This window comes from Narcine bancroftii, chromosome 3 (assembly GCF_036971445.1).
Source record: "Narcine bancroftii isolate sNarBan1 chromosome 3, sNarBan1.hap1, whole genome shotgun sequence".
Taxonomy (NCBI): Eukaryota; Metazoa; Chordata; class Chondrichthyes; order Torpediniformes; family Narcinidae; genus Narcine; species Narcine bancroftii.
In genome coordinates, this window is record NC_091471.1 from 26,328,060 (window position 1) to 26,342,518 (window position 14,459).

General features: G+C 41.2%; 1 protein-coding gene across 16 annotated transcripts in view; it reads left to right on the top strand.

Moving 5' to 3' along the window:
- Positions 1-14,459, top strand: part of LOC138757024 (zinc finger matrin-type protein 1-like) — a 100,167-nt gene that overhangs the window by 65,913 nt on the left and 19,795 nt on the right. For all 16 annotated transcript variants that reach the window (XM_069923619.1, XM_069923627.1, XM_069923628.1 and 13 more), the window contains 2 exons: positions 6,945-7,048; positions 12,178-12,282. In XM_069923619.1, the coding sequence (XP_069779720.1) occupies positions 6,945-7,048; positions 12,178-12,282 (209 nt within the window). The remainder of the gene's footprint in view (positions 1-6,944; positions 7,049-12,177; positions 12,283-14,459) is intronic.

Genomic DNA, 14,459 nt, shown 5'->3' on the forward strand with positions numbered 1-14,459 from the left:
GGAGTAGGGAATATAGGGAGTTGGAAAGGAAGTTAAAATGCAGGAACTCAAGGGTGGTAATCCCAGGATTGATGCTTGTGCCATGCGCCAGATATAGTAGGAACAGGAAGTTGTGGCAGATGAATGCATGGCTGAAGAGTTGGGAAAAGGGGCAGGGGTTCAGATTTGTGGATCATTGGGATCTCTTCTGGGGAAGGCTTGACCTGTACAAAAAGGACGGGCTGTACCTGAACTGGAGGGGTACCAATATTTTGGTGGACAGGTTTGCTAGAGCTGTTGAGGGTTTAAACTAGTTAGGCAGGAGGACAGGAATCAGAATGTGAGGGCAGAGATTAGGGTAGAAGGACAAAAGTATGATACTATGTATTCTGAGTTAGAGAAGAAAGACAAACGGGACAAAACATAAAGGTAGCCGGTTAGAGGATTTGAAATGTGTCAATTTTAACGCTAGGAGTATGAGGAATAAAGGGGATGAACTTAGAGCATGAATCAGTACACGGAACTAGGATGTTGTGGCCTTTCCTGAATCTTAGCAAGAAGAAGGGCAAGATTGGATGATGCAGGTTCCTGGGTTTAAGTGTTTTAAAAAGAATAGGATGGGAGGTAGAAAAGTTGGAGGGGGGAGTAGCATTTCTGGTCAGGGACAGTGTCATGGCTATTGAAAAGGAGGATGCTGCAGAGGGAGTGTCCACTGAGTTGGTGTGGGTGGAAGTCAGAAATAGGAAGGGAGCTATCACTGTGCTGGGAGTAGTCTATAGGTCCCCAAATCGTCTCAGGACACCAAGCAGGCAGATTGTGGAACGGTGCAGGAAATACAGGGTTGTCGTTATGAGTGATTTCAATTACCCTAATATTGAGTGGCACCTACTGACTGCAAGAGGGATAGATGGGGCTGAATTTGTCAGGAGTGTACAAGAAGGATTCCTGACACAGTATGTGGACTGGCTGACTAGAGGAGAGCCCATACTGGTTCTGGGTAATAAACCTGGTCAGGTGGCGGACCTCTCGGTGGGGCAGCATTTTGGTGAGTGACCACAACTCCCTTAGCTTCAACATTAGCTATGGAAAAGGATATAAACAGACAAAATGGGAAAGTGCTTAACTGGGGAAGGGCTAATTATGAAGGGATGAGCCAGGAACTAGTGAGAATAAATTGGAAACATGTTTAAGGGTGAAAGCTCAGAAGTAATGTGCAGGAAGTTTAGGGACCATTTGTACAGGGTTCAAGATAGGTTTGTCCCACTGGGACAAGGAAAATATGGTAGGAAAAGGGAACCGTGGCAGACAAAACAGGTCAGGCAACTTGTCAAGGAAGAAGGAAGCGTACATTGGATATAGGAAGCAGAAACAGGAAGGGCTCATAAGAAGTATATGGTAGCCAGGAAGGAGCTTAAGAAAGGATTTAGGAAAGTTCTTAGGGGGCATGAGAAGACCTTGGCACGTAGAATTAAGGAGAACCCCAAGCATTCTATGCGTATGTGAAGAGCAGAAGGATGACGAGAACGAAGGTGGGCCCGCTAAAGGATAAAGGTGGCAACATGTGCCTGGTAACAGAGGAGGTTGGGGAGGTCTTAAATGAATACTTTGTGTCACTATTCACAAGAGGAAATGTGAGGTGGAAATTGAATAGGTTTGTGTGCTGGACAATGTGGATATTAAGAAAGTCAACGCGTTGAAACTTCTTAAAAACATCAATATTGATAAACCCCCAGGATTAGGCGCGATATACCCCAGGCTTCTCTGGGAAGTGAGAGAAGAGGTAGCTGGGGCAGTAACTATTATCTTTGAATTGTCTTTGGTCACAGGGGAGGTGCTGGAGGACTGGGAATGGGAAATGTAGTCCCCTTGTTTAAAAAAGGTAATAGGGTGAATCCTGGGAATAATAGACCAGCGAGTCTTACAATAGTGGTGTGTAAACTAATGGAGAAGATTCTTAAGGATAGGATCTATGAGCATTTGGAGAAGTGCAGTCTACTCAAGGCTTTATGAAGATAAAATTGTGCCTCACTGGTCTAATTGTGTTTTTTGAGGAGGTAACAAAAGAAATTGATCATGGTAGAGCAGATGTGGTCTACATGGATTTCAGCAAGGCATTTGACAAGGTCCCCACTAGAGACTCATCCAGAAAGTCATTAGGCACGGGATCAGTGGAACCTTGGCTCTGTGGATAAAAAATTGGGTTGTAGAAAGAAATCAGGGAGTAGTAGTTGAAGGAAAGTTTTCTGCTTGGAGGTCAGTGACTAGTGGAGTGCCGCAGGGGACTGTTCTGGGACCCCTGCTCTTTGTGATTTTTATCAATGACCGGATGAAGAGGCAGAATGATGGGTCAGTAAGTTTGCAGGTGACAAAAAGGTTGGGGGATTTGTGGATGGAGCTGAGGGCTGTCAAACATTACATGAGGATATAGAGTTGGGCAGAAAAGTGGCAGATGGATTTCAATCCGAATAAGAGTGAGGTGATGCATTTTGGAAGGACTAACCAGAAGGCTAAGTACAGGGTTAATGCTCAGTTGCTTAAGAGTGTGGATGAGCAGAGGGACCTTATGGTCCAAATCCATGCATCCCTCAAGGTTGCCCACCGCACAGGTTGCCCGAATAGTTAAGAAGGCCTATGAGATGCTGGGCTTCATTAATATGGGGATTGAGTTCAGGAGTAGAGAGGTCATGTTACAACTCTACAAATCTTTGGTAAAACCACACTTAGAGTATTGTGTTTAGTTCTGGTCATCTCATTAATAGGAAGGATGTGGACGCTCTGGAGAGGGTGAAGAGGAGATTTACCAGGATGCTGCCTGGATTAGAAAAGCGTCTTATGAGGCAAGGTTAGCGGAGCTGGGATATTTCACTTTGGAGTTCAGAAGGATGAGAGGAGACTTGATAAGAGGTCTACAAAATTATAGGGCAGGATCAACAAACATAGGAGGACATATGTACAAAGTGAAAGGAGGGAAGTTTGGGGGAGACATCAGGGGTAAGTTTTTTTTGACACAGAAAGTTGTGGATGCCTGGAATTCCTTGCTGGGGATGGTGGTGGAGGCAGAAACATTAGGGGCATTTAAGAGACTCAGACACATGGATGAAAAAAAAATACAGGGTTATGGGGTAGGGAGGGTTTAGTATTTTTTTTGAAGGAATATATGGGTTGGCACAAAATCGAGGGCCAAAGGGCCTGTACTGTGCTATATTGTTCTATGTCTGCATGGGGCTCCGGATTTCCTCCAATCGTTCAAAATGTACTGAGGTTATAGATTAATTACGTATAAATTGGGTGGCACAGACTCGTGGGCCAAATTGGCCTGTTACCATGCTGTCTGTCTAAATTAAAAAATTAAATTAAACTCCTCAACCAGATGGCTTTCAACATCAGATTCTGTTAAACTCCCCTCTTCTTTCTGTTATTTTTCCCCCAACTCTCCCTCCTTTCACAGAACCAAAATCAATTCTCACCTTTCCTCTTAAACAATTAACACCTTTTGACTGTTGGTCTGCACTCCTCCCTCTGCCATTCTTAAGTCTTTATTCAGAAGCCTTCCTGTTTTTTGCTTATACCTTGAAGGGCTCAGCCCAAAATGTCAGTAATATATCTTTACCTCCTTTGGACACTGCAAGACCAGCTAAGTTCCTCCAGCATTTCAGTGTGTTTTGGCTTACATTTTCTCAGCAAGCATTCCTGCGATCCTTTTGGAGATGTTGTAGTTCTCCATCAATTTTCAACATTGATAGATTTCAGGTTCATTTTTAACAGTTATGTTGCAACATAGCTGCTTTTTCAATGAATTAAAATGCCAAGGGAATTACAAAGCTGTCCTAGTTTACAGAGCATGTTGAATGCAAGTTTGAATTGGAGCCAGCTTGCTAACCATATGTAATTGAACCAATTTCAAATCAGCACCTGTGATATCAACAGCTTGTGCTGCACATGTGAAATTGGAAAGCAGCCAACTTCACGATCAACTTGGACAAAGCAGTGAAATGTGACACAATTCCCATTTCCCTAAGCATAAAAATATAGTAATCTTTATCTGTAGTCAGGCACCAGAGACATATTTAGTCTTAACTAGCCATTAATGCACAGCAAAACACTGTAAACGCTGGAAATCTGAAATGAAACATAATGCTGGCAAAAACCAGCAGTATTGGTGAAAAGTGAAATAGTCAATATTTTCTCTTTTCACAGATGTTGCCTAACCTATCGAGCTTTTCCAACACTTTCCTTTCTCATGAGTTAGTAAAATCCCCGTTATCTGGAATTCAAGCAACCGGCAGCCTCAAGCAATGGGCAAAAAATTTACAGAAAATAAATGGGAAAAGTTTAAAATTGGCACCCCTAGTGATTAGTTCGCCAAAGCACTCAACACACAATTTCAAGCAACCAGAAAATTCACTTATCTAGCATCTAGCAATCCCCATGTGTGCTGGATACCAGGGGTTTTACAGTAATCTTATCTCACTTTAGGAACAGAAATAAGACAGTTCTCAACCTGAAACTATAACTGTTTCACTTTAAACCCATACTCTTGACCTGCTGTTGTGTCAGTATTTTCCATTTTTAGTTAAGATTTCCAGGATATGCAATTTTTTCACTTTTATTTGCAATCAAAGAGACTGATTTATGATAGCACAATGTTTATTTTACTGGGTGAGGAATCTAAAGACATGGGTTAATGATGCATAGATATGAGTTCACATCCCATTATTGCACTTAGAACATTTAAACTTAGTTGATGAAATAAATCTGGAACAAATATATATTATCAGTTTCAAGGCTTGCCTATGACATTCTCAACCTTCTTTTGGCCGCTGCCCCCTTAGAACTGCTCAATGTTTATGATCCCCCTTCCCTGTGAAGCAATCAAGTTTAGTTAGTTTCTTCCATACTTTTGTTCTGCCGACTACATAAAAAACATTTTAAAATATTTTATGATTTCAGTCTGAGACCCTTTTTAATGTGCTGTGACCCCCCAGTATGGCTCCCGTTGAGAATGACTGGTATTTCTGACTACAGAAATACTACAGATTCTGAACTGCAAAGAGACTCAGCAGGTTGAAGGATCACTGGGGTTGATCCCAAATTTTTACTTCTGTTATTTTTACCCACAACTCATACTTCATCTGTTGATTATTTCTAGCCTTTAATGTTTTGTTTTAGTCTCCATCAAAATAGTCAGGTTTTGTTTTGATGGATTCCAATAGTTGGAGATAAAGACTTCATCCAGTCACGTGTTTATAAAATTTAATGTAGAGATACAGCATGGAAACAGCCCGCACTTCCCAAATACACCCACGCGGCCAATTAATCTACTGATCCCTTATATCTTTGGGACATGGGGGGGGGGGGGGGTGGGGGAGGAGGAACAGGAGCATCTGGAGGAAAATCATGTGGACATAGCGAGGTCGTACAAACTCCTTACGGAGAGCACCAAATTTGAATCTATGTCGCACTAACTGCTACACTAATGATGCTGCTTTTGCAATAATTATAATCTTGCTTGATTGTTTCACTGACAAATAAAAAAAAACCAGTAACGATATAGAAATTTTGAACACAGAACATTTTGTTGTGATGGTTCCAAAACATTTTACTTTTAAAAGTGATAATTCCTGGTTTCAAAATCATGTTTCACTATTTTCTGTGAGTATCCCATGTTAAATCACTGGAGATTATTACTACTTTCAGTTTATTTTGCAGTCAATCTTGTACATCGTTCTCTGCATTTGAATATTTATGTACTTCCTCCTCCTGTCACTAGTGGGCAATATTGGAGCATTTTTGCCTTTGACTCGGGTCTGGATTTATGTGATATTCATTTTTTTGAATTTTTAGGAGTAACATTATTTTCACCACAAAAATTCTAAACATGTTTTTGGTCATAGCAGATGTTCATGCCACATTTTCCATAGTCTTATTCTCTTTAAGATGATGAATACTGTATTCTATCAAATGCCTGTTCTGCTATGATGGGGCTTTTTATTAGTAAATGTTATCTATTATCACAAACTTTGTTTAAAAATATATTTCCTTTAGTCATCCTCCAAACCTAACATTCCAGTCAGTGGTGGTTTTGCTGAGCATTCTGCAGATATCCTATTTTTCCTCTTGTAAATTCAAAAGTTTTTTTAGTTATTTAGTTTTAATTTTCTTCAGTGACCTTCCTTTAGAGATTTGATAGAGGATTTCATGACATGCCAAATCTCCTCAGACTTCTTAGAAAGTAGGTGGCAGCAGGTTAGTGCAATGTTGTTACAGAATCAGCAACTGGGGTTCGAATCCAACACTGTCTAAGGAGTTTGTACATTCTCCCGTGTCTACGTGGGTTTCCTCAGGGCCCTCCAATTTCCTCCCACTGTTCAAAACGAACCGGGATTGTAGATCATTTGGGCAGCACGGGCTCATGGGCCGAAAAGGCCTGTAACCATGCTGTGTGTCTCAGTTTAAATTATAGAGGGGTTGGTGCACCTTCTTCGGTTGCCTTGATGTTTTGGCTCCAGGATAAATCTTATCTGTGGACTCCAGGAACTTGAAGGTACTAAGCCTCTCCACTGCCATCCTATCAATACAGGCAGGTGTGTACCCCCTCAGCCTCCCCTTCCTAAAATCCACAATAAGCTCCCTGGTCTTGTTAACATTAAGAGCAAGATTGTTGATGTGGAGCCATCCAAAGAGATTCTCCATCTCCTGTATTCTGACTGATCATTTCCCTTTATTTGTCCAACAACAGCTTGTGTTGGAGCTGAACTTGGCTACACCGTCATTCGTGTACAGGGAATAGAGCAGGGAACTAAGCATACAGCCCCCGTGTTGATGGTCTGCAAGGAGGAGTTAACTTTGCCAATCCACACTAATTGGGGTCTGCGTGTGATGAAATTGAGGATCCAGTTGCAGAGAGACAGTCCCAGATGGAATTTTATTGGTTTTAAAAAGCTAATATTTTGAATGCTTTTCAGACAAAATGGGTGGCCACAATAATAATGAACTTTTCATGGATAACTACTGCAAGGTTTGCTGTGCCATGCTGATCTCTGAAGTCCAAAGGACCGCACACTATGAGGTACCTTGTAAATTTTGATTAACAAATGTAATTACGCAACATATTGCCATTTTCTGCATATTTTACTTTTTTTCTTTTTCATAATCACGTACAGCATAAACTTTTGTTAAAATTGGCACTTGGTCTTGAAAGGTTCATTGTAATTGTTAAGTAGCAGTCTATGTCTGCACTGTTTCTGTTACAGTCCCATGATCTTAGTAACCTAATCATCTCTTCAAGAACACTTTGTTTAAAATCCTGGAAGTCACAGCACTTCAAAAACATACATAAATATCCAAGTTAGTATACTGAGCCCAAAATGTATTGCACGTTAGTTAGACACCAGGTCCCTAATAAATTAAGTTACATAGTCTTAAATGTATTTTTTCTATGAACATAATAGAATTAGTTTAGTGTGGCCAATAGTGAAACTTGGATGCAGAAGCGGCAGACTGGCAGCTCAGTGTTCTGGGATTCCATTGCTTTTGACACAATAGAACGGGGTGGGGGTGGGGGAGAGGGATGAAAGAGGGAGAAGTGGCATTGCTCAACAGGAAAAATATCACACCTGTGCTCAGCGGGACAAACCCAGAAGAATCATCTGGTGAGACTATATGGGTGGAGCTGAGGAATGGGAAAGGTATGACCACACTAATGGGGTTGTATTATAGACGGCCCAATAGTCAACAAGAATTGGAGGAGCAAATCTGCAGAGAGACAGCAGACAGCTGTAGGAAACATAAGATTGTGACTGGGACTCCCATACTGTAAAAAGGCTAGGTGGCTAGGAGTTTGTCAAAGGTGTTCTAAAAAGTTTTCTAAATCAATTTATAGAAGTACCAACTAGAGAGAGCACAATATTAGATCTCCTATTAGGCAACAAGTCAGGACAGATGACAGAAGTATGTGAAAGGGAACATTTTGGGTCCAGTGATCATAATGCCATTAGTATTAAGTTAATTATGGAGAAGGTTAGGTCTGGGCCTCAGGATGAGATTCTAAATTGGAGAAAAGCCAATTTTGAGGAAATCAGAAAGGATCTAGAATGTGTGGCTTGTTGTTTTCTAGCAAGGATGTGCACAGTAAGTGGAGGACCTTCAAAGGTGACATTTTGAGTACAGAGTTTGTATGTTCCAGTCAGGATCAAAGGCAAGGTTAGATGACATAGGGAACCTTGGGTTTTGAGGGATATTGGGATCTGGTTTGGAAGAGAGAGGTGCATAACAAGTATTGGCAACATGGAGCAAATGAGGTACTTGAGAAGTATAAAAAATGCAATGAAATTACAAAAAAGAAGACATGAAATTGCTTTGGTAGATAATGTGAAGGAAAATTCAAAGGTGTTCTGTAGAACAAAATTGGTCCCTTGAAGTGGTCGGTGTTGTATGGAGCCAAATGAGAAGTCTTAAATGGTTATTTTTCATCATTATTCACTCAGGAAAATGTCTCAGAGTCATGGGATATAATGAAAACAAGCAGTGAGATCATAAAATCTATACAGATTAAAGAGGAGGAAGTGCTTGCTGTTTCAAAGCAAATAAGGGTGGATAAATCCCCAGGTCCTGACAAGATAGTCCCTCATACCTTGAGGGAAGCTAGTGTAGAAATTGCAGGGGTTCTTTCAGAAATATTTAAAATGTCCTTAGCTACAGGTGTGGTGCCAGTGGATTGGAGGGTAGCTCACATTGTTCTTTTGTTTAAATAAAGCTCCAAAGGTAATCCTGGAATTTAGACACCAGTAAGTCTGACATCAGTAGTATGTATATTATTGGAAGGTGTTCTAAGAGATAGGATATACAATTATTTGGATGGCCTGAAACTGATTAGGGATAGTCAGTATGGCTTTGTGCGTGGTAGGTTGTGTTTAACCAATGTTATAGAGATTTTCGAGGAGGTTACTAGAAAAGTCAATAAAGGAAAGGCTGTGGATGTTGTCTATGTGGACTTTATAAAAGGCCTTTGACAAAGGTCCCACATGGGAAGTTAGTCAGGAAAGTACAGATGCTAGGTATTCATGGTGAAGTAGTGAACTGGACTGAACGATAACTGGACAGGAGAAGCCAGAGAGAAGTGGTGGATGATTTATTCTTAAACTGGAGGCTTGTGTCTAGAGGTGTGCCTCAGGGATCGGTGTTGAGACCCTTGTTGTTATCTATATCAATGATCTGGATGATAATGTGCTAAAATGGATCAGCAAGTTTGCAGATGAAACGAAGATTGGAGGTGTTGTGGACAGCTAAGAATGTTTTCAAAGCTTGCAGAGAGATCTGGACCAGCTGGAAAAACGGGCTGAGAAATGGCAGATGGAATTTAATGCAGACATGTGTGATGCACTTTGGAAGGACAGACCAAGAAAGGTCATACACGGTAAATGGTAGGCACTGAGAATGTGGTACAACAGAGGGATCTGGGAATAGAGATACATAATTCCCTGAAAGTAGCATCACGGGTGGATAGGGTTGTAAAGAGAGCTTTTGGCATATTGACCTTCATAAATTAATTTATTGATTATAGGAGTTGGAATGTTATTGTAAAGTTGTATTGGCGAGGCCAAATTTGGAGTATTAGAACCATACAATACTACAGCACAGAACCAGGCCATTTCAGCCTTTCTAGTCTGTGCCAAACCATTTTTCTTTGGCTAGACTCACTGACTTGCACCCAGTCTATAGCTCTCCATACCTTTCCCATTCATGTAAATGTTAAAATTGAATCCGCATTCACCAGCTCAGCTGGATGATTGTTCCACACTCCCCCCACACTCTGTGTGAAGACATTCCCACTCATGTTCCCCTAAACTTTTCCCCTTTCACTCTTAACCCATGTCCTATGGTTTGTATTTCTCTCCCCCCTCATAATTTTAAATACCTCTATCAAATCTTCCCCCATTCTTCTATGCTTCAGGGAATAAAGTCCTAATCTGTTTAACCTTTCCCTGTAACTCATTTCCTGAAGTCTGGGCAACATCCTAGTAAATCTTCTCTGCACTCTTTCGATCTTATTGATAACTTTCTTGTAGTTAGGTGACTAAAACTTCACACAATACTTCACATTTGGCCTCACCAATGACTTGTATAACTATACCATAACATCCCAGCATGTAATTTTCACATCATCTTGGAACAGGTCCCATCTTCCCTGGAAGAGAGCCCAATGATCCAGAAACCTGAAGCCCTCCGTCCTTCACCTTTCCTTTAGCCACGTGTTAAGCTGCATTATCCTCATATTTCTAACCTCACTAGCACGTGGCACAGATAGCAATCGTGAGATCACAACCCTGGAGACCTTTCTATCAGCCTAGTGCCCAACTCCCTCACACTCCTTGCATGACCTCCTCACTTTTCCTACCCACATCATTGGTCCCTACATCTGGCTGCTCACCCTCCCTTCTGAAAATACTGTGGACTCAATCTGAGATATCTCGGACCCTGGCACCAGGGAGGCAACATACCATCCAGGATACTTGATCTATTCCCCAGAACCTCTCATCTGTCTTCCTAACTATGGAATCCCCATCACTACAATTCACCTCTTCTCCTCCCATCCCTCTTGGCCACAAGTCCAGACTCTGTGCCAGAAACCTGATCGATGTCACTTGTGCCTGGTAGGTCATTCTCCCCATCAGTATCCAAAACGGTATACTTGTTATTGATGGGCTGTCACCTCTCTACCCTCCTAGGTGTGATCATGTCTCTGTAACTCTATTACCCCCTCTGACTCCCAAATGATCCAGAATTCATCCAGGTCCAGCTCCAATTCCTTATCTCAGCTTGTCAGGAGCTGGAGCTGGATGCACTTCTTTCAGATGAAGTCATCAGGGATACTTCTCACTTCCCTGACAACCCATATTCTGTAAGAAGAACATTCCCATGCCTTGGCTGCCATTCCCACTGTTTATGACTAGAGGAACAAAATATATGATATCTAAATACTGCCATTAACTGTGCCTACCTGCTGAATCCTTTTTGTTCATTGAATAGGGTGGCCCTTTCTTACTTTATCTCCTACTATCTCTCGCCAAAGTCTGTTCAGCCAAAGCCTTACCACTGGCTCAGTCCACTTCAACAATGATTGCTCCCTCAATGACCACTCCGCTACACAGACTCTCATTTTTATAGTGATAGTCAACTTCTTCCTCCAATCAGCTTCTAGCTGATGCCTTGCCCCTTTTTAAATTCTAACTTCCTCTATTCCTCAGGTCACCTGACCTCTTGCTTCAGTCAGCTTCTTCCTCCAATTGTGTGTAGTTTTTACTAGGATGTTGCCCGGACTTCAGGAACTGAGTTACAGGGAAAGGTTAATCAAGTTAGGACCTTATTCGCTGGAGCATAGATAAATAAGGGGAGATTTGATAGAGGTATTTAAAATTATGAGGGGGATAGACAGAGTAAATGTAGATAGGCTTCTTCCACTGAGGGTAGGTGAGATACAAACCAAAGAACATGGGTTAAGAGTGAAAGGGAAAAAGTTTAGGGGGAACATGGGGGGAACTTCTTCACACAGAGAATGATGGGAATGTGGAATGAGAACATAGGCTCAATTTTTAACGTTTAAGAAGAATTTGGACAGGCACATGGATGGGAGAGATATGGAGGGTTATGGATTGGAAGCAGGCCAGTGGGACTAGGCCTAGAAAGGCCAAAAGGGTCTGTTTTTGGCTGTAATGTTCTATGGTTTCTACACATTGAAATGTATCTATTGACATACTTGATATTTGTAACAACTTTCAAGAAGCTGTAAGTAGTTCAACCATAAGACTTTCATTTTTATGTGCTAGTCAACCTCACGGCAAGTTGAACCTTTTATGATGTGAGAAACCTGACACTTGCACCAAGAAAATGAGCACATCTATAGGAGCCTGTTGATCTGGGGCAACAAAACAGAATCTCACCGAGCCAGACAAATCAGCAGAGCAAATGGAAAATGCAAAAGTTTCTGTTTTGACTAAACTCAGCTCCAATGAAAATCTCTGATCTTTTATACTACTACATGATATTAGGGTGCAAATGTGGTAAATTGTTTTTGTACTGTTGTCCCCTCCACTCCTGTCTTCATCCTGCTGCACTGTTGTGGCTGCCTTGTGCAACTACTTTGTCATTCAAGGTCATTGAAAATAGCTTTAATTCACTCGCTGTCTTCTTTTTTTAAAGAGCAAAAAACATGCTAACAAGGTGCGGATTTACTTCCAAATGCACAAAGAAGAAGGAACGCCAACTAAAAGAATCAAAACAGAAAACCTTACTGTTGGATTCCAGGTGTGCAGTTATACATTGATGAGGGCTCTTATCAAAATTGGAATTAGATTGAGTGAAACAAGAAAGTCTACAGATGCTGTGATTGTAGTTAATACACAAAAGTGCTGGAGATACTCAGCAGGTCCCACAGTATCCATAGGAGGAAAAGATATGTAATCAACATTTCAGGCCTGAGCCCTTCACCATGTGTTTCTCTTTCCTCAAATGCCACCCGACTTTCTGGCAACTGCAATTTAAAAAATTTCAATTAATAATTCAATGACCCCTGCCCCCAAAATTAATTTTCCATCATGATAACTGTGAGTTTAAATTCAGTTGATCTGTATTTTGTGAGAGAAAAGAATATGATGACTACAATAATTACCAGACCATTGTAAAATTTATCCACTTCATTGATGTCCCTCTAGGAGAAAATTTGTCATCTTTACCTGGTCTGGCCTAGTGTGATTCAAAACACACCCCTTCTGATTGACTGGTAAATACCCCTAGTTGTGCACAAGCAAATCACTCTGTTGCACCATAACTGTAACATTGAAACAGAGAAGGAATAAAATGGATCAATCCGACAGGGCATCAACCAGACATCAAATTTAAATGCACCAAAATTGTTTCCAGCTCAGTCAGTCAACCTTGCAAGCTTCTCCTCACTAACTTCTGAAGTTGGGAACCATAATTGGGAAAATGTCCTACGGGCAAGTCAAGCAACAGCCTGCCATAGTTAATGACTCACAATTATACTGTACTGACAGTGTGCCACAATCCCTGGTTATGTCTTGTTCCACACAGGACAGGACTACCAGACAGTGGTACAGTGGTATACAAGTGGAGATCTTCCTCTTGAATATTACTTGTTGTCTGCCCTTCAGCTGAAAAATCTATACTTCCTTGTGTTGAACAACATTTGGAAGAAGCACTGAAAGTAGTAAGGTCATACGATATTCTCTGGTGATGGATTTGAGAGAACCTCCACAGACTGAGTTCGCTGATTCTTGGAAGGCATAGATGCCAAACTGGACCTACAGGAGGCAGTGAGTGAACCAACACAAGGGATACATTTACTTTGCATCATCTCACTAATTACTGGTGGCAGATGCATCAATTCACAATAACATTGGTAGAAATTATCACTGCATGGTCCTTATAGAGACAAAATCTCAATTTCACAAAGATATTTTATATTGTGTTGAAAAATTTGCATTGGCTCTAAACAGATCTGTCATTTTGAAACTAGGCATCCATGCCATGCTTTAAACAATCTTCAGCAGCATGAATGTACACTGTTCCAATCAATAGCCTCATATCCATCTCTTGGTTCTTGGTTCTTTGTTCCTCCAAAATATTCCGTATGGAATTTAAACTGGAGGTGGGGGAGGGTGGGCTTTAAGAGGAGTTTTTGAAGAAGAACTGTCTTAAATTTAATTGGGTCTGATCGTGTGAGTGTGGTAGGTGAAGATTATTCCATACTTTAATTGTGCAGGGGAAGAAAGAGTTGCTACATACGTCTGTCTTGGAAGTTGGCACCACAAATTGAGTTGTGTGCCTTCGTCTGGTCTTAGCAGGCTTGGGTTCGGTGTAGAATTGATAGTCGAGCTGGCAGTGTAAAAACAGGTCAGGCGGTATGCTTCACATCTTTCTTGGAGAGAGCTCCATTTTAATGAATCCAAGAGCTTTCTCTTCTCTTCCATATGTGTTTGTGACAAATTGGGCTACCTACCTCTGGACTCGTTCGATAGTAGTAGGGTTTTTGTTTGTGTATGGGTCCATTTGGTGAATTCCAAATGTGGTCTGACGAGGGTGAGGAACAACTTCTCCTTGACAGAATTTGAACAATGATGGAAGTTGCCACTCAGAAAATTTAGGACTCCTGTTGCCTTCACCAATGTATGATAGATCTGATCATTCCAACACAGGTCATTCTGGATTTTGATGCCAAGGTATTTGGTCTGTTTGGTTCCATCAAGGGTGATACCCAGGATTTTGTATGCTGTTTTACCTGTTTTTTTTCTGCCTGATGACACGCGAGGTTTCGCATTTAGAAGGAATGAACTGCATGCCCCATTTTTGTGACCATTCTACCATGCTATCAAGATCTTTTTAGAGAGCATTCTCTTCATCAGCTGACTTAATGGGACGGTATACCAAACAGTTGTCCATGAAAGTCTAGTGGTACTTGTGAT